The 24,104-nt window shown below is 37.0% G+C and overlaps 3 protein-coding genes across 4 annotated transcripts; 1 reads left to right on the plus strand and 2 right to left on the minus strand.

The window, feature by feature from the left end:
• Positions 1 to 581: 581 nt before the first annotated feature.
• On the minus strand, positions 582 to 10,775 carry mapk3 (mitogen-activated protein kinase 3). Its single transcript, XM_077212461.1, has 10 exons — positions 10,666 to 10,775; positions 10,225 to 10,620; positions 8,561 to 8,743; positions 8,245 to 8,434; positions 7,776 to 7,892; positions 7,582 to 7,696; positions 6,462 to 6,593; positions 4,038 to 4,147; positions 3,792 to 3,920; positions 582 to 3,091 (listed from the first exon to the last, which is right to left on the minus strand). Exons 2-9 carry the CDS (start codon positions 10,434 to 10,436, stop codon positions 3,801 to 3,803), a joined length of 1,179 nt encoding a protein of 392 aa, XP_077068576.1. The 5' UTR covers positions 10,437 to 10,620; positions 10,666 to 10,775; the 3' UTR covers positions 582 to 3,091; positions 3,792 to 3,800.
• Positions 10,776 to 11,496: 721 nt separating this feature from the next.
• On the plus strand, positions 11,497 to 14,669 carry nudt9 (nudix (nucleoside diphosphate linked moiety X)-type motif 9). 2 transcript variants are annotated; one of them, XM_077212464.1, is made up of 8 exons: positions 11,497 to 11,657; positions 11,811 to 12,041; positions 12,358 to 12,444; positions 12,706 to 12,792; positions 13,058 to 13,169; positions 13,379 to 13,525; positions 13,945 to 14,029; positions 14,111 to 14,669. In XM_077212464.1, the coding sequence occupies exons 1-8, from the start codon at positions 11,566 to 11,568 to the stop codon at positions 14,254 to 14,256; spliced, it is 987 nt and encodes a 328-aa protein (XP_077068579.1). In that variant the 5' UTR covers positions 11,497 to 11,565; the 3' UTR covers positions 14,257 to 14,669. The 2 variants fall into 2 exon arrangements, with proteins under 2 accessions (XP_077068579.1, XP_077068577.1); XM_077212462.1 differs by having other exon boundaries at positions 11,501 to 11,657; positions 11,808 to 12,041.
• Positions 14,670 to 19,188: 4,519 nt separating this feature from the next.
• ppp4ca (protein phosphatase 4, catalytic subunit a) lies at positions 19,189 to 23,916 on the minus strand. Its single transcript, XM_077212613.1, has 9 exons — positions 23,652 to 23,916; positions 22,286 to 22,584; positions 22,076 to 22,127; positions 21,939 to 21,989; positions 21,696 to 21,797; positions 21,406 to 21,579; positions 20,068 to 20,194; positions 19,784 to 19,973; positions 19,189 to 19,624 (listed from the first exon to the last, which is right to left on the minus strand). The coding sequence occupies exons 2-9, from the start codon at positions 22,393 to 22,395 to the stop codon at positions 19,495 to 19,497; spliced, it is 936 nt and encodes a 311-aa protein (XP_077068728.1). The 5' UTR covers positions 22,396 to 22,584; positions 23,652 to 23,916; the 3' UTR covers positions 19,189 to 19,494.
• Positions 23,917 to 24,104: the final 188 nt, after the last annotated feature.

Raw genomic sequence — 24,104 nt, forward strand, 5'->3', positions numbered from 1 at the left:
TTCAATCCCTGAAGAAGCCTATGGACTAGTATGGAGGAGTGATCCAGCTCTCAGATTTCATCAAAAATATCTTAATTCGGGTTCCGAAGATGAACGAAGGTCTTACGGGGTTGGAACAACATGAGGGTGAGTAAATACTGACAGAATTTTCATTTTTGGGTGAACTAACCCTTTAATACACTAATACAGAGAAAAGATAATGATCTATATTTGAGTGGCAATAAAAAAAAATTTGACTGCAATTACATTTTTTATTATTTTTGTCATAAGTGCATGAGCTGAGCAGTTGATTTTAATTTGACATGCACAATAAGGTTAAGCAAAACAAAAAATTAAATACCTAAATTAAATGAGGATTTGATCATTTGCAAATATATTTAAATTTCAAAAGATTTGATGATAATATATGCTACAGATATGATTATTTAAAAAGATAAGTGGTGTACATAGATTTCATTTTCATGTTTGTTGAAAAATATTGTTTAATTGTACAAATTGTACATGTTCCTGTTTAGTAAAAACCTGTTAAGGAGGATTAAAAGGTTTTCTTTATAAAAAAATAAAAAAAACACAACAAGAACTTACAGTATCAGGAATTTTATTTAATATATGTATATAATTCTGTTTTTGTTAATTGTTTAATTTATTATACCCATAAGCATATACATAGACTATAACCATCCATAGCTGATTTCTCTTGACAATCTACCCATATCGTTTAATAATTTTTAAAAATAATTCCTTATAAGATTCAGGGAAAAAATAGACTTCAGAAAGAGTGAACAGCCAATTATTTTTCACACCCAAAGCGAACAAAAGAAAAGAAAAGCAAAACATACTTTAAAAAGGACAAAAGTTTTAAAATCCCTTTTCAGTTCTTAAAATAAAAAAAGACCACCAATATAACACCAGCAACAATCATAATAACAGCCATTAAAATAACATTATGATATCTGCCTCCTTTGCAGGCTTTTGAAATCATATACGTGCAGGTTTATATGTGAGAAATACATCCTTAAGTGTGTGTGTGTGTGCGCGTGTGTGACTGTTGACAGTCCCCATGGTCCCATTCACAATAAGCATATCATTGCCATTGACGACAATACAGTAATATAAATAATCTTTTCTTGGTAATGAATATTTCCCTCAGATCACAGAGCAGGATGATCTCCCCTCCTCATGAGGAAGCAGAGAAGAGCAGCTTCTGGTTGGAAAAGACAGACGTACAGACACAGACATGGGACGCGACCAACCGTCATTGCCTGTTACATTAGATTTTACCCTAACAAATGGTGGATTAAGAAAGACTAAAGCATAAAAAGAAAACAGATAAAAACAAGGAACATTTTGTCACAGGAATAGATATAACAGAATAAAATTGCACTAAAAATGAAACAAAACGTTTGGTCATGAGACACAAAGTGCAGGTGCACCGATTGAAAAATGTCACGTGATTGACGTGCGGTGTGAATTTCCTCTGCAGTTGGGGCTCGTCTCAATGGGGTTTTACACGGGGTTTATTAATTTATGCAAATCACACCCTGTATTTATACAAAAACAGCTAGACACTGTGTCATTTTAACTCTTCCCACTTGAACATGCTTTCCTCATCCACGACTGGCCGAAAGCAATGACGGTTTCTTTAAAAACAGCTATTTTTTCTCCACTGAAAACATGTAATAAAGGCAGGTTGTTACGTCTTAGATGCAATGCATGCAGAGTAAGTCAGCTCGAGACTAGATGAGCCAATCACAGGCAGGAGAGGCATGAGGTCAGCAAGCCCTGTGGAAAAGCCCTTTGAAAAGTTCTGACATCACATGGAGGGAATGAGGAAAAAATGTGCTATGGCTCTGAAAGTGTTAAGCTTGGCTATGATTCCTCAATCACTCCAGGACAAGTGAAGAAAAGCAAAACAAAAGAGAACAAGGATGATGCGAAAGAAAGAGAAAGGGACCGATATCTGCGAGTAACAAAGCCAGAATGTGGGGAACTATGTGTGACTTATCAGAAAGGAATCATGGCAACAGTAGCCATGGACATGGTAACCAATGACAACTATTGTTATTCACAAAGAAATCAGTATCAACCCCCCATAAAAAAAACACACACACGATAAAGGTCTGCACAGAAGCCACAGAACCTCTATGAAATGAACAGACGAGCGAGAGGAGGAGAAGAGAAGGAGGGAAAGGAAGCCAACATTAAAAAAACGAAAAGATGATACTGATGGCTTAATTTTCCTAAGAACATTGGCAAGAAATTGTCTCTGTTCTCAACAGTAGAACATGATATTTTACAGCAGATGATCCTATTCAATCTTGCTCTTTCCTCCGTTCAATCTGCCTGTCGCCGTTTCTCTTTTACGCAAAGACCTCTTTTTCTCACCGCAGAGAACAAAATAAAAGTCTAAGCTCATTAAATGTAACATCATTTGTCTTTGAATGAATTAAAAAAGAAAAGAAACACAAGCAATGACTTTATATTTCAAAAGATATTCAAATATAAATTCCCAACATTACAAAACACAATTTGTAACTGATCTTAACGTTCAAATTACAGTGTACATACAGATCGCCAACTTACAATACTCCAATGAAACTCAAAACCACTTATATATACACACACACACCAGTCAGTGCCCATCAGATAGATTCTCTTTCTCTCTCTCTCCATCTCTGTTGGAATGGGGGGAAAAACACCCAGAACAGCACAGACCAGTAAAGAGACACCCTTCGAGAGAGACATAAAGAGAAAGAGACGGATACAGAGAGAAGCAGGGTATTGATAGAAAGGGTGAAAGATGCAATTGTTTCAGAGAGCAGGAGCTGTGTGCGGTTTGCGAAGAGAATAGAAAGTCTGACGGCCCCCATTAATGGCATTATGATAAGTTGTTAGAAGCCCAAACTAGCGCACAGCTTCCCAGCAAGAAAGAGAGATGGACAGATAAAACAAAGCTGAAGTTTTTAAATGTACATTTTTCCTCTTTTTATCTTGTTTTTTTTAATGTATATATGCATGTATATGTTTTTGCAGGTTTTCTGGAGTTATCTTTATCTGAGACTCCACGCTGCTCCATTATTCTCAATGATGGCTGCAAAAAAGGATTACTGACCATCAGTGGACATCAACAGGTTTAAACATGGTTATTTCTATGAGTTCAAATGAATAAATACAATTATTTAAATACCTTCCATTATTTTTTAACAAACACAAAAAAATGGTCTGTTCAGTATATTAACATACATGTAAATATACTGAACAGACCAAATAATTATGATTAAGATTTAGTTTTTGTTGGAAAAAAAATTAAAATATATCCATATCTTTAAATATTGAAAAAAAAAAATGTTGAAGAAATAGTTCACCCAAGAATAGACAGCAGTAGTTTTCAAATCTCATTTGTACAGGTACATTGAAATGGATTGCCAATGTGCCAAATAATAAGACTATTTTAATGGTGTGTTTTTTGTTGCCTTTTTGCAGTTTGACAACCTCTGGTCACCATAAGTCTTTTCTGAAAAAGTACAGCTTAAATATTTTTTTAATTAATATCTTGTTTTTGTGTTTCACGGAAGTAAGTTGTATATTATAATGAAGGCGAGTAAAACTGTCTTCAATTCATTTTTTGGTGAACTATGTCTTTAATAGCTCATGGCATTTGACTTACTCTAAACTTATTTTAGACACTTTTCTTGAAATCTATAATTTTTTTTCTTGAATGCCTTAAAATGTTAGTATATATAAATGTATTAAACGTGTAGATTTTTTGTCATGTGCTTGCGTTTTTGTACCTGTCCCTCTCAAGAGCCCTGGTAGTTGGCCTGGAAGCGTGCGGTCTCCTCAAAGATAAGCTCTTTCAGCTTCTCTTTAGGAAGGTCGTCCAGCTCCATGTTGAAAGTGAAGGGCTCCTCAGCCACCGGCTAAATTCGCAAACAATATGAAATGCTGTTAGGCTTAACTAACAGATCTGGGATTGTACAGATAACAGTTTGAAGGGGAGTGAAATGGATGAAGCTGGAGAGAGGAAAGAGTGATACCTCATCAGTCGGGTCATAGTACTGCTCCAGGTAGGGGTGGGCCAGTGCTTCCTCCACGGTTATACGTTTGATTGGGTTAAAGGTTAGCATGCGGTCCAATAAATCCAAAGCTGAAACGCAAAAGGTAGAAGTACATAAAGAAGTTCCACACACTACTATGTTAAATCTATGATTACAAAATAACTTATTCATTAGTACTACTATACAGCCTATAAATCAAGTACAGCTAACAAAACACAAACCGATAGTCACGGAGAATAGGCATACCAGCATGTAAACTTACAAACACATAGTGCTGTAGCGGCGCGTCGATGACGTCAACACTTTGACGTCAAAACTACGTCAACGCCATATTTTTGCGTTGACACTTCTTTATTTATTTATCTTTGGCACCTTTTCCGGCAGTACAGCTCGCCACCACACGTGGGAGACCAAAACATTGCAGAATGGAGGACGAAGACAACTAGAAGTGAATGTGCATTCCATTAAATGAATCACACACAGTAAACAAACCCTTAACAAAAAAAAAAACGTTGCAATTTAGACTCGCAAACAGGTGCCGGTGCGGTGAGACGTACATGCTCGGGCAGACTCGGCTTGAAGTCGTTCATCCTCGGTTGCGGCGCTGCGCGCGCTGTTACAAAAGAAGCCTTGCACACAGCCTAGCGAAATGGGGTCTTGCCGGTCTTGCACACCCAACGCGTCATTTTTGCCGCGCGCACCTTCGCTCTCGTGCGGACGTGTCGAGTATAAACAAGGCTTTACTCCGTGTCAGCGCGCGCTCTGATCGGTAAAGGGGCAAAGACCTCTCCCGAATCATCTCCAGCAGTAGCAGCTTCCGAAGCACCACTAACTCCGCCTACGTTTCCCTCGTAAGCTGATATTAGTATTTAAACATTCTCTATGATAAAATTTTTTTGTAAAAAATATTTTAATAACACGTTTTGGGCGGTTATAGAGTTCTAATGACGGTGTTCAAATACATAACATTAGACTAACGTTAGCCAGCTTATAGTATCATGATTCAGTACACTAGTTAGTATTTATTTGAGATACATTATGTTTTTTTATTAATCGAGCAGCAGAAAAATTTGTCGTTAGTCGACTAATCGATAAAATAATCGCCAAACTAATCGTTTAGTTAATAATCGTTTACCTCAAACCTACAAACACAGTAGTTCATTTTTCTTGTTTTTTCTTTCCTGCCAATGTTTCTTTAACATACTTGCACAAGGCAGCCAGACCATCAAAAGACCATTCGTTGACACCCACATTTGTTCAGTACTCCCACACGCACACACTTGTAAATGTGGTTTACAGGGACTCCCTATAGACTTAATGGTTTTTATACTGTACAAACTGTATACCCTATCCCCTTACACTGTGTCTGCAAAAAATGTGACAGTTGTCGCGTTGAATCGTGCCGCAAAAACTGGCAGCTTTCTACACTAGATGCGACAAAGTGACCGTTGCTAATCCATTTATTCTTTGTGTCAGAAGTAGCGCGAGTGCTTGAAGTAAAACAGAAATGGAATGGGAAATCAGTTTACTGTTGGGAATTTGTCGTGTCGCACCACATCCAAAGTAGACAGCATTACTGAATATAATGGGTTCTCTCTGGATTTGTCACATTACGCCACTCACGTCTGGTGAAAACACAGTGTTACACTGACCCTACCCATCACAGAGAACTTTTGGCATTTTTTGAATAAAAACAAAACACCATTTAGTTAGTCCATTCACTAAACATTCCTAAAGATCCTAACTGTGCGTTCACACCGCCGCTGGCGAGAGCGGCAAAATTCGCTCTCGCGGCCCTAGCAGCAATGCCGTGGAAAGATTCGTGGATGCTCTGACGTAGATCGAACGCTTGGTCTTTTTTAAAACTTCATTTAAAGGGGCCACAAAGCAAACAAGCATGTCGATCTTTATTTTTGCAGAAAATGATTTGATGGAAAGAACTTAATTATAGTGACATGTTTGCTAACAAAATAAACCAATTAAAAGCCATGTGTGTGGTGTGGCTTTTGTGTTCATGATTAAGCTCCATTCTAATTAACATTCCCGCAGAAAAAAATTAGTTAGCGTGAAAATCTTGCCTATAAATAGTGTTGCGCGCCTTTTTATCACATTCAAATGATCAACCTCTCCTCTATTTTGCTTGGGAACTAATGTGGTCGGAACCAAAGTTTACAGACTGCGTTCTCTGGAATCCTCTCAAGCGGAGCACTTCTACATTGCGATTCGTTGCCGCCGAACCACGTCATAGCTCATTACCATAAAATTGACCAGATTTCAACTCTCCTCGCCGCTCTCACCGTCCAAGACGCGCCGCGCCGCCCTCTCATTGAAAATGAATGACTTCCGGCCACTTTGACGCTCTCGCCAGCGGTGGTGTGAACACACAGTAATGCGTGAACTTACCTTTGTTGTCTGCTTTTGGGAACAGCTTGGTCCATGGGATTTTCGGTTTCTGGGGTAAAGACTGGAGGTAGTTCCTGGCCTTCATGTTGATGATGCAGTTTAGATCATCTTGAGAGGGGGAGCCCAAAATACCTGGTTGATGGGAGCAGGGAAATTAACACATAATGAACAAGCTAAAATGTTTACATGCCCAAATGAGTCAAATAACAATACAGTTGTATTGTATCAACTGAAAATCATTGTTTCTGCAATATATACAATAGGGTTTGCTTGTGTAAAAAGGACAGCAAGGAAGAACATGATGCTGAATAAAAAAATAAAATGCTAATGCTAAAATGCTATTAAAATGTTTAACTAACATTATATTTGTGCCTGGTTAATCTTTTCAGTTTTTAAAAGGAAGTAGAAAATTCTTTTAAAAACAGTATTTTGGCATAAATTCATTCAAAATCTATCTTGTTAGAAGATTCTTAAACCAAGTATAGTTAAACAAAACTATATGCAAAGTAGAAGCTGAATGTGAGTTCACTTGCATTGGTAATTTATTATTTATATTAACTATATTATTAATAATAATAATACATTTTAATGATTGATTAAAGACATTTTTGCTTACTTTCATACAATAAACAATTTTGGTACTGTGCTGGGTTGCAACTTAAATACAATAATGAAATTAATATAATTTTTTTGACTAAATGCATACTTAAATAGATTTCATGACAAAAAGATCCACAGCTTTAGTATATGGTCTTAACATAAATGTAATTTATTCCTGTGATTTTAAAGCTGAATTTTCAGCATCATTACTTCAGTCTTCATGCTAATCTGTTGCTCAATTATTGCTTGATATCAATGTTGCAAACGGTTGTGCTGCTTAATATTTTTGTGGAAACCATGATAGGGAAGTTAGCTGACAACATTGCACACTGTTCAGAAGCTGATAGTCTATTCTCTTCAGAGTGTTTCCTGCCCTCTATACAGTGCGTCACTCCTTACTACATGCAGATACATAAAAGTTCCTTTTTTATATATTATGCTTCAGGTAGTGCAGATTTGAGAATAAAAGAGAAGTCGGAAAAAGAGGAAATTCCATTTAGCATTACACTCATGTTCCCACCCAATATGTGGTTGAGCTGGTCCAGATAGTGCTTTCCAGGGAAGATGGGTCTGTTAGACAACATCTCAGCCAGGATGCAACCCACAGACCAAATATCAATGGACATGGTGTAGCCCTGAAAGATAAAGAGATCATGTCAAAATATGCATCCAGTTCAAATCTTAAATGCTAAAGACAAACACACATGCACAAACCTTGGAGTTGAGCATGATCTCAGGGGCACGGTACCAGCGAGTAGCCACATATTCCGTGAGGAATCCAGTGTGGTCATGTTCTGGATCAGCTATCCGTGCCAGGCCAAAGTCACAGATCTATGGGTGAAGAAATATAATTGTCCTCTATACAACCCTGCAACATGCCATTTTGCTTAAAAAAAGCCTCTAACTTCTATATTTAGCTTCACTAGGACCACTGCCTTCAAATTAAACAAAGCACAAGAACTATATTACTAAATTTGGCTCTGCGTTCCTCAAAAATATCTTCACCAAAATAGATCTATTACGAAATAATTTCCACTCATTAAAATCACATTTGTTTTATATTCATTTAATTTTTAATGTACGGTTAAAAGCTGCTGTGTTATTACCAATTGTTTACTAAACGCTACTTCTTATATTAAGAGTTTTATGTTTGGTTTGTTTGTTTAAGTTTGGCTGTTCTGACCTTGAGGTCACAAGTGGTGTTGATGAGAAGGTTTGAAGGCTTCAGGTCTCTGTGCAGGACATTGGCAGAGTGAATGTATTTCAGCCCTCGCAGGATCTGGTACAGAAAGTAGCAGATATGGTCGTTGCTGAGTTGCTGTGTCTTCAGCAATTTGTAAAGATCGGTCTCCATCAGGTCCTGTACGATATAGCTGTAACGCAGTTAAAGAACTACAACATAACGCACAATATTACAATGTGATAATATACATACTATGTTCAAGATACAATTTGGCCTAGTGCATTGTGAGCCAGTCGGTGTGCATGTTTAAGGATACACATCCCTCATAAATTCGATGCGGCGAGCTCTCAGGATGTCATTGATGCCTATGATGTTCTCATGACGGAACCGAAGGAGGATTTTGATTTCCCTCAGGGTGCGCTGGCAGTAGGTCTGATGTTCAAATGGACTGATCTTCTTAATGGCCACTCGGATCTTATTCACATTATCAAAAGCTGAGCTGCAGGCGGCAGGAAAAGAGATGATGGGAAGAGAGAATTAAACAAAAATCAACTCATACAAGCTTGTGCACGTTATTTAACTCGTATAGAATGTGGAATAATATTTTTCATTTTTTTTTTAAAAACCCTGCATGATTTAGTGGCACATTTGAAAGTAAATGGAGTAAATTAAAAAAAAATTAGCGTCAACCTCAAGCCATACTAAATATTATATGAGCTGTTGATTTTTATATAAGATGTCTAAATTGTGTAAACCTCTGTTTTGTGTGTTTTACAAATATATATATTTTTTTTTTAAATGAAAGGTATATATATATATATATATATACACACACACAACATTTTAAAAAAGACATAATTTAAAAATGTTTATCAAAAAGAACATTGAATCAACACATCAAATTGACAACATATTAATAACTGATAAAAAACTGTGAGATTGCACAGGCCAAAATATCCAATTTTCCAAACATCTGATGCGCTTAAAACTACTAAAGTGCACTGTATCTGTGGAAAATACCTAGTATCTAGATTCTATTTTTTTACGCAGCAGTCTGATAGCCCTAACCAAAGATATCCATAGAAGGTATCAATGTTTTATTACAGGGGGTTTGTTTACATCCTCCTGCTAAACTTGACAGTCATTTTGAGGATGGAGGGCAGACCAACGCGCTCAGCTCTGAATTCTGCACCTTATCTTTTTTCGTTTACCATCATTTTATATTTTTATATAATAATATTATATTTATATTTAAAAATGGTGGGTATGTATTTTTACAAAAACCGCAAAAATATTTCCTAAAACACTTAATCCACATTTGGCCGCATCGTAACCACGCCTGTTTTACGAGCACAGAGAGAGATGTCAGATTGCTAGCTGTGGCGCTAACAGCCCTAGCGTGCAGATTTCAGAATGCAAACAACTAAAAAGACTCCTAAAAATCAAAAGTGACAATGAACATTCAACGTCGGAACTAAACGCCTGTTCTCAATAACACAGATTCACGTGCAGCGAGACACTGTTTGTGCCTTTAAACCAAGTGAGCTGCCTACTTAGATAGGATTTTTGAATATTTTAAACGTGCCTATGATGCAAAAAGAGAAAGAAAAGATGTTTGTGTAGGCAGTTTGCTGTGTTCTGAAACACAGCCAATGTTGAATAAATGGGATTTAATCCAATTGCATTACTCGAAATCTATTGTTAGCCCTGATATTATGGGAAGGATAGGCACAAACTTGTTGAGCCAAACAAATTATTCTGTTGATTTCGTAACAACGTTTATATCTGCTTTGCTGTCCATGAAATATGAATGCGGAATGCTAAGGTTAACGTAATTTGTTTTCGGCGAATCAACACCCTTTTTTGCTTTACTTCGAAGAGCTGATCAGTAGTAACGTTACTAGCCCACTAATGCTCGCCCAGATCCAAAAGTATCTCCATCGAAGTGTGCGACTGCAAAAACGAGCAGTTTCCGCTTACCAGACCATTCCATAGGCCCCCTCCCCGATGTACTGGAGATCGGTGTATCGGGGGCCAACGTCAAAATTTTGTCCCTTCACCGACTCTAGGCCAGGCTTGGATCCCGCCGCTCCATTCGCTCCCCCGGGTGCGACGGCTCCTCCAGTCCCGGCGGCGCTGCTATTCGAGCCCGCGGCTCCAACCGCCGCCGCGCTGCTGCCCGATTCCGCCATCGTTTCTGTTCACAAATCAGTCGACTTCGCTCAGTCTTTGGCGGGAGGGGGCTCGTATTTCCCTTTAGATCAAAGACAGGTTTATTGGATTGCAATTGGTGCCGTTATACGGTGCGATTTCTTGACAGTCGAAGAGGAGTCGTCAAGGCCCCCCTGTGGATGCGAGTGCGGAATGAGCGTGCATCTAAACCAAACGGATCGTGAGCGCGAACGCGCATTTCTCCTGTACAACATTCGGGGGCGCGCGCTGCGCGTGAAAAGCCACAAAGCAGACGCATTTACACAGCGCTCGAGTGGGTGTGCAGAATGCCTCCCACGGTTACGGTTAGTAGGCACTCTGGCGTGATATACAGTTTGTGGCTGGAAAAAAACTAAAGACAGGAGAGTATATCTTAACAAGAAATGCAAGAAAGTAGTATACGAACTCGGCATATTTTCCATCATTATATTATAATATAATTTTAGTGTTGTCAAATCGATTAATCGCGATTTATTTATGCATGCATACATTATGTGATACATACACACACATAAACGCAGAGAGACATATATATATGTATATATATATATATATATATATATATATATATATATAGAAATATGTACGTATATACACACACCTATAATGTGAACAAAAACTTGTCGATTTGACAGCACTACAATTTATATATATATATATATATATATATATATATATATATATATGTATATATATATATATATATATATATATATATATATATATATATATATATATGTATATATATATGTGTGTGTGTGTGTGTGTGTGTGTGTGTGTGTGTGTGTGTGTGTGTGTGTGTGTGTGTGTGTGTGTGTGTGTGTGTTGTTTTCAGACTGGCAACTATAATATTATTTATAATTTGACGCGTTTAAACCTGTCCCAAAAGGAATAAATTATGTCCATTATATTGGGTACGACTGTCCTTGTATGATAATAAATGATAAATGTAAAAATCTAAAACCAGAGACGGAGAGATTTTACAGATCATACAGCAGAGCACCCTAGTGGCTCGTGATCATTACAGCAAGCCGCATGAATTACGTCAGTGTAAGGCTGGGCTGATCTCTCACTTCCTGGTTACTGTTGGGTTTCATTTATTATTTTGGAATGAAAACCGTTTCCCGTAACTGGGTTGCATCGGCGCAAGTAGTGTTCAGTCTTCTTAGGTTTCCGTACTCTGCTGGTACAAGTGGAATCTGGTATGTAAATTACTGTACTGAATTAATTAATTAAATGAATTTAAATTCTGAAGCTGTAGTTGTTTGACAGCTTTTTCATTTCTTAATAATGTACGTTTTCTTGTAGTACCTTGTGTTTTGTCTTTTTTGTTTATTTTAACCCATTTTCAGCAGGAAGAACGCCATTAACAGCATTTCCAGTGGCTGTTCATCAATATCTGTCTATATGTCTCCTGTCGGGCACATTAAGGCTCGTTGTCCAGTATATCCTGGCTCAGACACAATCCGGTTTCCTATCCCAGATGACAAAGTTGACTGGGAGACAGACTGGCCCCAGTACAGCCCTGTTAACTATACGGCCTCCACTGTGCTGAAAAACCCTGTTTGGGCTGACCGAGAGATCGGGTGAGTAACAAATTGTATTTTGCAGTATTTTCATTACTCATGGTGCGCTTTACATATGTTGTTACTAACAACATGTGTAAAACGCACCATGAGTAATGAAAATAAATAATCAAATAAATATATTATTTTATTTGTTTTCATTATTTACCGTTATATTTTTTAAAACAAAATGCTGCACTGAAAATTTCCCTTACAGATTTAAAAATGCACAATAGAATTATAGTGGTTAAAATTAAAACGGTATACCTGATAATGCTTTTAAATCTATGTGTAAAAGTTTATTTTAATTCATGTAGACTATTTACACTTCCTTTAGCAAATTTTTACAGTTCAATTCCTTGGATGGATCTGTGGACAGGAGAAGCCACGAGGGCCCATATCGGATCCAGAATGGAAAACCACTGTGAGTCAAAGTCAAGTCACCTTTATTTATATTGCGCTTGTATCAAAGCAGATTCAGTGTAATTATAAAAGTTCAGTTCAGCTCTAAGCGGCTCTACTGAATCCAGTTCAATAACAGTCGATGCTGCAAAATTAATTACTATGAAATGAAGAGATTCAAAACATTAAAATATTAGGTCATCCAAAATATGTAAATATTTGCAATATTCACAAGGCTTGATTTGCTGCTTATTAAAATCTACTTGCTGTAAATCATCCTCAGTAATCCACATGGAAGAACTGGACTCGAGGGCAGAGGATTACTGGGAAGGTGGGGTCCAAACCACGCTGCTGATCCAATAGTTACCAGGTACTAGAAATGTATCATAATAAATGGTAACCAACCTTTCAACTACAGTCTTTCTCCCATATTCAATTCAATTCAAATTTATTTGTATAGCACTTTTCACAATAAACATTGTCTCAGAGCAGCTTTACAGAAAGTGCACATATGACCATATGACCGGTTTAACAATTCCATGCATGCCATGCAAGGTATTTCGTCTTCAATGTGGCAGAGTTCACATGCTTGAAACAATTCACCCATTCCCGTTTCCTGCGGCTGCTTCATACAGGTGGAAAAGGGACTCGAAAGGACAAAGTGTCCACCACACTACCTCACAACTACCCATGCTGCAATTTGTGTCCATCAAGAGGTTGGACTGCGGCGAATGGGCCATCCCAGGGGTGAGTATAAACTGCGATGCTTATGTAAACATTTATCTATTATATATTTTCAACAGAGACTATCTCACACAATACATTTTGAGTCAAATTTTTAGAATGGTTATTTTGAGTGAGCAGCATGTGTGGGGGGATTTTTAAGCTTTATTTTTTTTATTCATTCTGCTAATGTGCTAACATAGTGTTATAATCTTTTGTTGTTGTGTGTTCAGGGTATGGTGGACCCCGGGGAGCGCATTTCTCAAACATTGCAGCGCGAGTTCTCAGAAGAGGCATTGAACTCTCTGCAAGCATCAGCAAGTGAGAGGGAAAATATCCAAAAGCGAATCACTAAGCTTTTCAGCTCAGAAGGTCTTCAGGTGAGATCATGTGCTTATGTGCGTTTTTCAGTGTCTAAAGGTGCAGCCACATTAGTGAAATTTTGGAGATGGTTCTCACTGCGGAACATGAAATCCACGGGGAGGAGTCGGATCCAGATCCAACTCCTCCCACCTTACATACACCTAAACCTAGCCAACACTGCCCCCTGATCCCTAAACACACCCCTCATCCCTAAACCCAACCCTAATCCTACCCATCTCCACCCCTTGAATCTTGATCTGACTCCTCCCCGTGGATCTCATGTACTGCATTGAGTTGCTACTGAAATTTTGCGAGACAAAAGCTCCATTGTCAATAGTGTAGTGATGCATGAATCACATCTCACAATGAACAATGGTAAGTGTGACCACACCTTAAGCGTTGCAGTGCTTTATAACACAGCAACTTTTTTCTATAGGTGTATAAAGGTTATGTAGATGATCCAAGAAACACAGATAATGCTTGGATGGAGACAGTTGCGGTCAATTTCCATGATGAATCAGGTAAAAACAGTATATTGATGAAACAATAATATAAGTACATTGTTCTACCCCATGTGTTTGATTCAGTTTTTTTCCATCTAGGCAATAGTGTAAGTGAGCTTCCATTGCATGCAGGCGATGATGCTGGTCAAGTGAGTTGGATTGATGTTGACTCCTCCTTGGACCTCTATGCGAATCACTTGCATTTCCTAGAGACAGTTGCTAAGAAAAGGAATGCCCACTGGTAACCGGTAAAAGTGTGTTTCTGCTGTGACATAAATGAAGGAAAATCTAATTTGACTGCATAAGAACTGTAGTTTGGAGACATAATTATAATACTAGAAAAATCACTTCTGGTGCTGGCACATATTAATATGGAGTGTGACCCATCTCAACACTTGCATTCCAATAAGCAAAATATCTGTGCACTGTCTTAAAATCATGGCTACCGAAAATGAAGGCTTGCTGATTATTCTTGTTAGACTGAACTGAACACTATTACCTGAATAAGAACTTGGTCAGCTTATGCATGTACTGTCTCTGTGATAACCAAAGGAATAAGCAATCTCATACTGTACACTTACTCTGTGTGTTGCTTTACCTTTTGTCTGCTGTGCTATATTCCAATAATTTAAGAAAATTAAATTAAAGGCATCTGTGATACTTTATTACTGTTTTTAAAATTAAAATAGCCCCAAATCATCACATACCCTTCACCATACCTAGAGATTGGCATGGGGTACTTTCCATAAAATCATCTCTCAATGTAAATCAAACCAGCTATTAGGCTAACTGAAATAAAACCATGCCAATCTCTAGGTATGGCGAAGGGAATTGGATGATTTGGGGCTATTTTAATTCCAAAGGCCAAGGGAACTTTATCAGGATGGGGGACTTTATCCTGGATCCATGAAATAACTTGCCTTTAAAAATAAAAATCTAACCTGCCTCTATGGGAATTTAACATACGGGTGTACTGACTTGCCCACTGTATTTTAAGAAGGAACATTTATTTATTTACAATACATTATTCATTAACAAAGAAATTTGTGTTCTTAAAGGTTGGATTTTTCCTCATTTTTTTATTAAGGCATTATAATTGTATATGACATATGACAATTTCTGAAAGATTATATATTTATTCCTCTTTTTAGTCAACTTTAGCATGGGTGTGTTCACTTATGCTATAAGCACTGTATACATAATGTACAGCAGGTAAAATAAGTATTGAACACGTCACCATTTTCCACGGTAAATATATTTCTAAATGTGCTATTGACATGAAATGTTCACCAGGGGCCTGTTTCAGAAAGGAGGTTAAGTGAAAACTCTGAGTATGTTAACCCTGAAATGAGGCAAACTGGGTTTTCTATTTCAGAATGGGAGGTATGTCAAACCCGAGAAAGCAGAGTAAGTCAAGCCCGTATCTGAGAGAGGGGTAATTTATACCATGGTAACTTACTCTGTGAACCTAACCTGGTCGAGAGCAGGTTTTCTTATATAAACCCATAGTTTTTCTTTTCGTAAATGCATTTTGATTTAATAATCTTTAGATATTTTGACTGGAAACAACAAGACAAAAATGCTAAGTAAGAAAAGCATTTTTTTTTTTTGCAGTGCAGTACATTCATTAATTGCACATTTTTCTATATAACATCGGAGAGAGCACATTAGTAAAGCTGCTGTATCAGAGTGGGAAGAAAAATGTGCCTCAATCTCTTACACTCTTTCTGAGAGTTTTTGTGTTGTTTCCATCACACAAACGCATGAAATCCATCAAAGAGAAGTTTCACAGGATTGCAGGGCAGTGGTGGAGAAATCGATTTAAACGAGGCTAATCTGATAAATGACGTTCATTTGATAACATATTGCTGTGACCTCTGAAAGTAACCTAATAATTAGATTTTCCTTTAGGATTTCCAATGTGGTTGGATGCATTGATGACATGCATATTCCCATCATTGCACCTTCCCGAAAATGAAAGAGATTACTGTATGGAATGGAAGGATAGTCTGAGATATATGCCGTAACCACCACCACAGCTGTTCAATGCACACAAATTATTCACAATTTATTTGGTCATCTTTATTTCCTACAAGTACAAAAGTAACAGTTATTCTTTTTCCTGTTGGATTTTAATATTCTTCCAGTATGTGAATATCTCCTCTTCATCTATCAGTGATGGTGCAGGTCCAGTCTATGCCTTCTTGCTGTTGGCCCATTAGAAGTCAAATGTTAATTTCATTAGCCTAATTAAAAAAAAATTAACAGGTTGGATTAGATAGCATTTAATTATGTGAAAACTATGTGGAAACACTGTTGCACATTGAAATAGATACTGAATTATATTTATTTAACATGTCAAATGTTTGTAAAGTCATGTAGCCTACAGCCATGAACCTTTTGCTTAAAGTTTTAACTGACTGAATTATGAATTTATTGTTCATATTTAGTTGCTGCCACATTTATTTATTTTTTGACTGTGGGATACCATGAAAATGAGTATTAGTTCAATAACTTACCTTTCTGTCAGTTTTCACCTGATAATATAACAGTGAATAAGAATTATACTTGTGTATTGACTCGGAATATGTGGACGTCTTTTTGTCGGGTGCTGTTGCCATGGTGAATCGTAATTTCGGAGCTCCATTGATCGTGGCTTTTCATAGTCGTGGTGCTAGTGGTTAACTCAGAGTCAACCTACTACAAGTTGATTGAGCTCAATTCAGCTGTTCTGAAACCGAAAACTCAAGAGTTTCCCATCTCAAGTTTTAACTCAGAGTTGGTTGAACCTCCTTATTGAAACAGGCCCCATGTACAAAAGATGTTTTGTACATCCCCAAATGTTGATAACAAACCATGCAATCCACACATGCAAATAAATCAAACTAAAGCTGATGGCCTAAAAAAGGGTGTCTTATTACCAAGGTGTCACACAAGAAACATCTCATGATGGGTAAAAACAAAGAGCTCTCTCAAGACCTTCGCAACCTTATTGTTGCAAAACATACTGATGGCATTGGTTACAGAAGGATTTCAAAACTTCTGAATGTTCCAGTGAGCACTGTTGGGGCCATAATCCAGAAGTCGAAAGAACGAACATCATTTCACCATAAACAGGCCATGACCAGGTGCTCCTCGCAATATTTCTGACAGATGAGGTAATAGAATTATCAGAACAGTTGTCCAAGAACCATTTGTGGACAGCTTCAGAAAGACCTGGAAATAGCAGGTACAATCTTCAAATTGTTTAAAAGAAAACAATAAGAAATGTACTCAACCGCCATGGCTCCACGCAAGACTCCCTTTCTAAAGAAAAGGCATGTTAAAGGTTGTTTATAGTTTGCTGTGCAACATTTGGACATGCCTGTAAAATACTGTGAGAATATAGTCTGGTCAGATAAGACCAAAATTCAACTCTTTGGATTGCATGATATAGCCTATACATTTGGAGGAGAAATGGCACTACACACCCAAAAACACAATGGAAAAATATACAGAGATTTTTTATAAAAATCTGCTGCAATCTACCATGCAGGTTGATGAAGATGAAACAATGAACTTAAACACACGTCTTGTCCAATACCCTCACTTAGGGTCTTTGCACTTGTCTACTTGCATGAGTGTTCAAATAGGCGCAAAGACTGCAAGTGTGTGTAGAACTTTTGATTATTGATGGGACACACCTAGTCTTGCAAAAAATGCAAGTGTTTACAGAGCTTTTATTTATTATATTTTCAATACTTTGCATTTTAAAATAAACCTCTACATGTCTGTTCAGTAGTCGCTATGTAATAACAGAAGACACATTTTAAATTGTGGTGCCTCTAATTAAGTGATAAAAACAGTTTCAAATGTTGTACAAAATAGTCCTATACATACTAATCTTTGCACCAATAAAATGTGAAACACCTTTATGTTTCTACTACCAAATTATATGTATCTAATTAATTTAAATTACAGTGTAATGTTATCCTCGACATCTCACGATTTCGGGACAATGAGTTCCCGAACATAATGCATGATGGGATACGTGCCTAGAATGTAATACCGCTCCGAAGCGAAGTGTGCATTAAGGGCACTGCAATTTGGTATTTGGTTCAAGATGTGAACGTTACCTTGGGCCAACTCCAAATTTGCTTAAAATTCCAAGGACCAAGTTAAGCCAGAAAGGGGATTTGGCATTTGCGGTAGTAACGCCAAGAGACTTTGGAATAGCTTACCATTAGGTTACATGGGACGCTGACTCAGTACATGTTTTTGAAGTACAACTTAAGACACGTTTGTTTGCCATGGCCTATTTTTCCTTTTCATGATATTTTTTTATAATGTATTCTATTACTATTGTACAATTTTTTTGGTGTATTCTATAGACTACTGTCTATTTTACTGAGATGATATAAAGCACATTGGTCAACATGTGTTGTTTTAATAGTTCCATACAAACAAAAGTGACACTGAAGACTGTTTGTGAGGAAGAATGGGCCAAAATCACACCTGAGCAATGCATGCAACTAGTTTCTCCATACAGGAGGCATCTTGAAGTTGTCATTACCAACAAAGGCTTTAGTACAAAATAATAAATAAATTTCAGTAAGCGTGTTCAATACTTTCCCCCCTGTATCATTTAACATTATTAAACATAACCTAATTTATGGACATCTATGGTTTAATTTCTTTGCCTTTATGGATTGCATGCATTGTTACCAACATTTGGTGAACATTTCATGTCAATAGCATCTTTAAAAATGTATTTACTGAGAAAAATGGTGATGTGTTCAATACTTATTTTACCCACTATGTATATATATATATATATATATATATATATATATATATATATATATGTGCGCGCATCAATGAGATTCCATTACCATATGAAACCTGTGAAATCAAAATATACAATGTAGTGACTCAAGTTTTCACAGAGCTCCTGAAAATTTATAAGAGTTATATGTATGATCGGGTCCTTGACATTTATGATTTATCGCTTGCATTGAAAGCTTCTCTTCCATGGTCTATGACACAATATTCTTTAAATTATTGAGGTGCGAATATAAACATTTTGATCGCCTCTTACTTGATTACAAATATGCAACCCTGGTTATATAAATACAAGCAGTTGTATTCCACAAGTTCATGAATATGCTCATTTCTGAACAGATTTATATATCCAAATATATAAACATACTAATTTTATTTTTGTTGGGAAAAGATAACCAGTTTAAAAATACAAAACTACCACATAATTAGGGACAGTCATAACAGTTTCAAAGAGATTTTACAAGATGTAAGAAAAAGTTGGTATTGAGGAAGGAATGTGAAAGCTTATGAGAAATGAGAACTAAATGCTGTAACTGTTCCATTCACAGAAGTACTGATGTTGTGCAGATAAAAGTTGGCCAGCAAAAAAAAAAAAGCATTAAAAAAGGCAGTCTATACAGGTGTTGTTTCTGACGCTTCCAAATGTCCTCCTGGACTGGAAATCAAAGGAAGTAGTCAGCCACAGGTTTCTTAGAGGGGAGGCCTCTGGTTTCCTGAGGTGCAGCTTCAAATATGATAAACTCCTTCTGGAGATGCTCATCAAGCTCCAAAATGGCTGCCACATTACCACACCTAAGAAAATATAACAAGAGAAGGAAATTTAAAAAAAAATCCTGGTGAGAGATTTCTTAGATGTAAATTAAGTCATAAAAAGCAGCATGCTTACATCTAAATAATAATTTTTACACACAAGTTATGGAACCACTGTAAGAGTGAAAAAAACCCACACACCTATAACAGTAGTTTGGCGCAGACCACACAGTTAACACAGTCTCACTGAAATGCCACTTGTAGCCCTCCATGACCAGCTGATGAGCTCTGCAGATCATGCTGATATCATTAGCAGCATTAAACTGTGCCACCACATCACTGCCAAACAGATATCCAGCCCCTCTTGGACTCACTCCCCACCCTGTGGTGTCTAGAAACAAGTCAGGGAGCAAACAATCTTAGGTCTTTAGGTCAACAACATATTAAAGGTCCTTCCTTTACGCTGCATTTTATTAGTCTCTCACCCTCAGGGTCAGACCACAGTAGGTCACACATGGGTCCATCATGAGGAACTTCCTGCTTTCGGTCAATAGTTCGGATCTGATCCAAAGTTTGAATAGATGGAGAAAGCCCACCATGCACACAAAATATCTGGGGAGCAAAACGGCATACATACAGTACCATTAAAAGGTTTGGGGTCAGTAAGTTTTATTTTATTTTTTTAAGAACAAAAAAATAAAAAAAATTATTCAGCATGATCAAAAGTGACAAATAATTGTCTTACACTGATACAAAAGATTTCTTATTTCAAATAAGTAACTGGACAGGAGTAATAGCTTTGCCATTACAGGAATAGTTAGATTTTAAAATTGAATTGTAATACAGTTTTTACTGTATTTTTGATCAAACAAATGCAGCCTTGGTGAGCATAAGATACTTTCTCTTTCAAATTCACACACAAAAAAACCCTTGAATTTTTGAAAGAGAGAGTGTGTGTATGCGCGTGTAGTAGAGACACTGTGTGTGCGTGAGTGTATTATAGATCCATCGATGTATCCGACGATTTTTTATCAATTTAAAACCAACCATCAGAGGCGGTATTAACATTAAGTGTCATGGCATCTTGTGCACATAAGCCATTGGCACATGCCACTATGCGCAGTGGCACATCCTGTTGTTATTGGCATGTGCCAATAAAACTTGTGGCATGTGCTGATGGATTGCGTCATGTGCCACTGACATTTTTGCGGAGCATGTCACCGTATGTTGTGGCACCTTCAGTAGCTTAGTGACACATGCCACTGTCTGCTGCTCATTATGTAGATGTTGTAATATATGCACTAAACGGCAGAATGACATTTAATTAGTTGTTTACAAACAGAGTTTATTACATCCCGGGGGCAATCGTTACAACCATTAAGCTTCTCTCTATTTAATATCTGCCTTGTTGTATGTTTTTATTATAAAACGTTTCTTTAAAAAAAAAAAATTCACAATGTAATTAAATACATATTGTAAATAGTTTGTCCATATCTCCCTTTGCTTTGAACTTTGAGCATTGTAACTTTGCAGATGTTGTTTATGCTCAAACAGCAACATTTCACACTAGCTAAAGTTAGAAAAGTGAAATTGTGTTTTTTTCTTTAAATTCGTGTAAGGTCTTAAAAACATGCGAAGGAAAAAAATCTATTTTAACGACAAAAGTTCAAATAAGACCGCAAGTAACAAATATTGGTATAGCAACAGTTGTTTAGTATCAGCCAAAAAAATCATATCGGTGCATCCCTAACGTGTGTGTGTGTGTGTAGAAAAATGTAAAAGTTATGGAAAGTGGAAAGATACTAAAATATAAGAGGACCTACCTTGCCATCAACAATGGCAGAGAGGGATAAGTAGTCAAATATCTCTGTGCAGTACCTCCAGACTGTAACAGAGCCATATTTTCTAAGACATTCGTCATAAAAGCCATACACTTGTGTGATCTGCCTCGACTCATGATTCCCTCTGATCAGCGTTATCCGGTCAGGGTATCGCACCTGAAGGCATAAACAAAGAACTGAGAATAGAACAGACTACAGAGTGTAGAACAACTTTAACGCAGCTATAACATTACAAGCAAACAAGATTCAAGAACTTCAGACAGATATTGCACCTTAAATGCAAGCAGCAATAGAAAAGTCTCAACGCTATAGAACCCTCTGTCCACAAAGTCCCCCATGAAGAGGTAGTTTGTCTCTGGAACTTCACCCCCCACCTGAAAACCCAGAGGACAACAATTAGAATTAAAAACACACACATTGGGTTAAAATAAACGGATCTACCAAGGGCAATACAAATTTGAAAGTAAATGTATTGTGAATTCAATGAATGCCATGTTGCATTCTCAATTGCTTACTCTAAATAGCTCCTTTAAATCATAAAACTGCCCATGTATATCTCCACAGACCTGCGAACAAAATAGTGATTTAGTTTAAATAGCACAATCCTATGAAAAGTTAGTTATATAGTACACATATATAAAGAAATACACACTGTGACAGGAGAATCTACCCTCTGAACATTACTCTCCTCCACAAGAATCTCCCTATAGAGCAAAACAACAACACTTGCAACATTAATTCATAATCAACTCTATACTGATATAAAACTTAAGAACAATCAGCAATAACCATTTAGAAAAAAACGAATAATGCATGTATAATGAGACATCTGGTCTCTTAAACACCTGAGTGTAGGCATTACCTTGCTTTGGCACACAGCGCCTTGACCTCATTTTCCTTGATAAGTTCACAACGTCTGAGTTGCTCGATCTGTCTGTCCAAATCAATGACGTCGCTCATGATGACACACATGCATACACTCACAGAAATACTCCTCAATGTGAGGCTGATAAAAACCCTGTTACTGGCTCTCCAGTCCTCAGTTAGTCTCACAGAGACCACAAACACACTCCCCCTCCTGAGAAATTAAGAGACTATGAGGCCGTGCACATAATTACACACACCCAGATGATCCTGAAAGATGTCAAGATGAGAAAATAACTGCAAAACAGAGAGGCACACGCGCGCGCACACACACACACACACACACACACAATCATCAGAAATGCAAAACAATCACTTTGTATGCTTGGAATAAGACTAATCTCCCGAGTCTTTCAGTGAGTTTGATAATATTATAATAGTAAGAATATAGTTGCATCCAAGGACTTTCATATTAATATTTTAAATAAATATTTAAGGTTTTTAATATACAGAAAATTTGTTTGTATGTTACAATACATCTACACTTTAATTGCGTGGTAAGAGTTTCGGTATTAGTTTTAATTATGCATTATTAGCATTTAAATAATACTAAAACTCATAACAGGACTTAAACCACGAACGCCCTACTACGAGCTGAACTGTGACTTGGAAGTTCAGCTCACTTAGACCAGCGTTCGTGGTTCGACTGGTTGAGGCTGTTTCCCAAAGATGGCTCCGCAATGGTACTGTCTTTATAACGTATATTATTATTAAACTGTCTGTACACTTACAAAGTTATCAGTGCTTCGGTTTGTATGTAGAGACCCTCATTAAGCTACCGTGTTAGTGTGGGGCTATTTTGAGCCTTGTTAGTGGTATTAACTAGCGATCTCTTTTTACTTATTATATGCCCCATATACTAGCGTTATAAGCTAAACAGTTTTTAGAGATAAAACTCTTTACACTCGATTATCATGAAAACAAATCCCAGAGAACAGTCGACTCGGTACCAATGTGTTATTAACGTTACACCACAGGTTCATTTTGCGCCAGAGTTCTCCTTTAAATATAATATCAATATAACATGTCTGGCTAACTAACAAATGAAATAAAACAAACTAAACTATCTGAATATCTTTAACTTAATTTGAAGTATCTTACCCTTTTTGTTTGTTTTGTTCTGAAAATAGCATTTCTAATACATTTGCAAAGCCTGGTCTACAAAAATAGTGTAAGTTACAGACAAAGCTGGTAGCATAAATACTAATAATGCTTTGCTGTGTGTTTTAAAAAGAAGAAGTTCTCTGTTAAAATAGGAATTGCATTTCGCACGCGAAATGTACATATAAATGCATATAGAATACCTTGGACTTTGGATCATCCGTCGTTTCTTTTGTAGACGGTAACGTTAGTTGGAAAAGCGGCGTAAGCAAGTGTGACCGTCGCATCAACAAGTCCGTATCAAACGTTCGGCTCATCTTTCAAAATAAAGGTACCGATCACCCGTTCTACATGACAGCATACATTAATTGCTCTTATTAATGACATAATATTTAATGTTTAAAAAAATTACAGCGAGAGAGGGAGAGGGACAACCCTTGATCTGACAGAAAATGTTAAAATAACGTCACTTATTAAAGAGCATCTTAGAGTGTTTTGTCATAATACACGTTTAAACCTCAAATGCGATATATGTTAGGATATAAGACATGATTTAACCCATAGTTAAAGTAAATTGCATTTAAGAGGACAATATAACTATGTTAATAGAAATTAATTAAAGAAATAGCTTTTTGTTCTTGTGGCAAACCTTTCCC

The sequence above is a fragment of the Siphateles boraxobius genome, unplaced genomic scaffold (assembly GCF_051911475.1).
Source record: "Siphateles boraxobius isolate OS27281-9 unplaced genomic scaffold, OSU_SipBor_1 66, whole genome shotgun sequence".
Classification (NCBI taxonomy): Eukaryota; Metazoa; Chordata; class Actinopteri; order Cypriniformes; family Leuciscidae; genus Siphateles; species Siphateles boraxobius.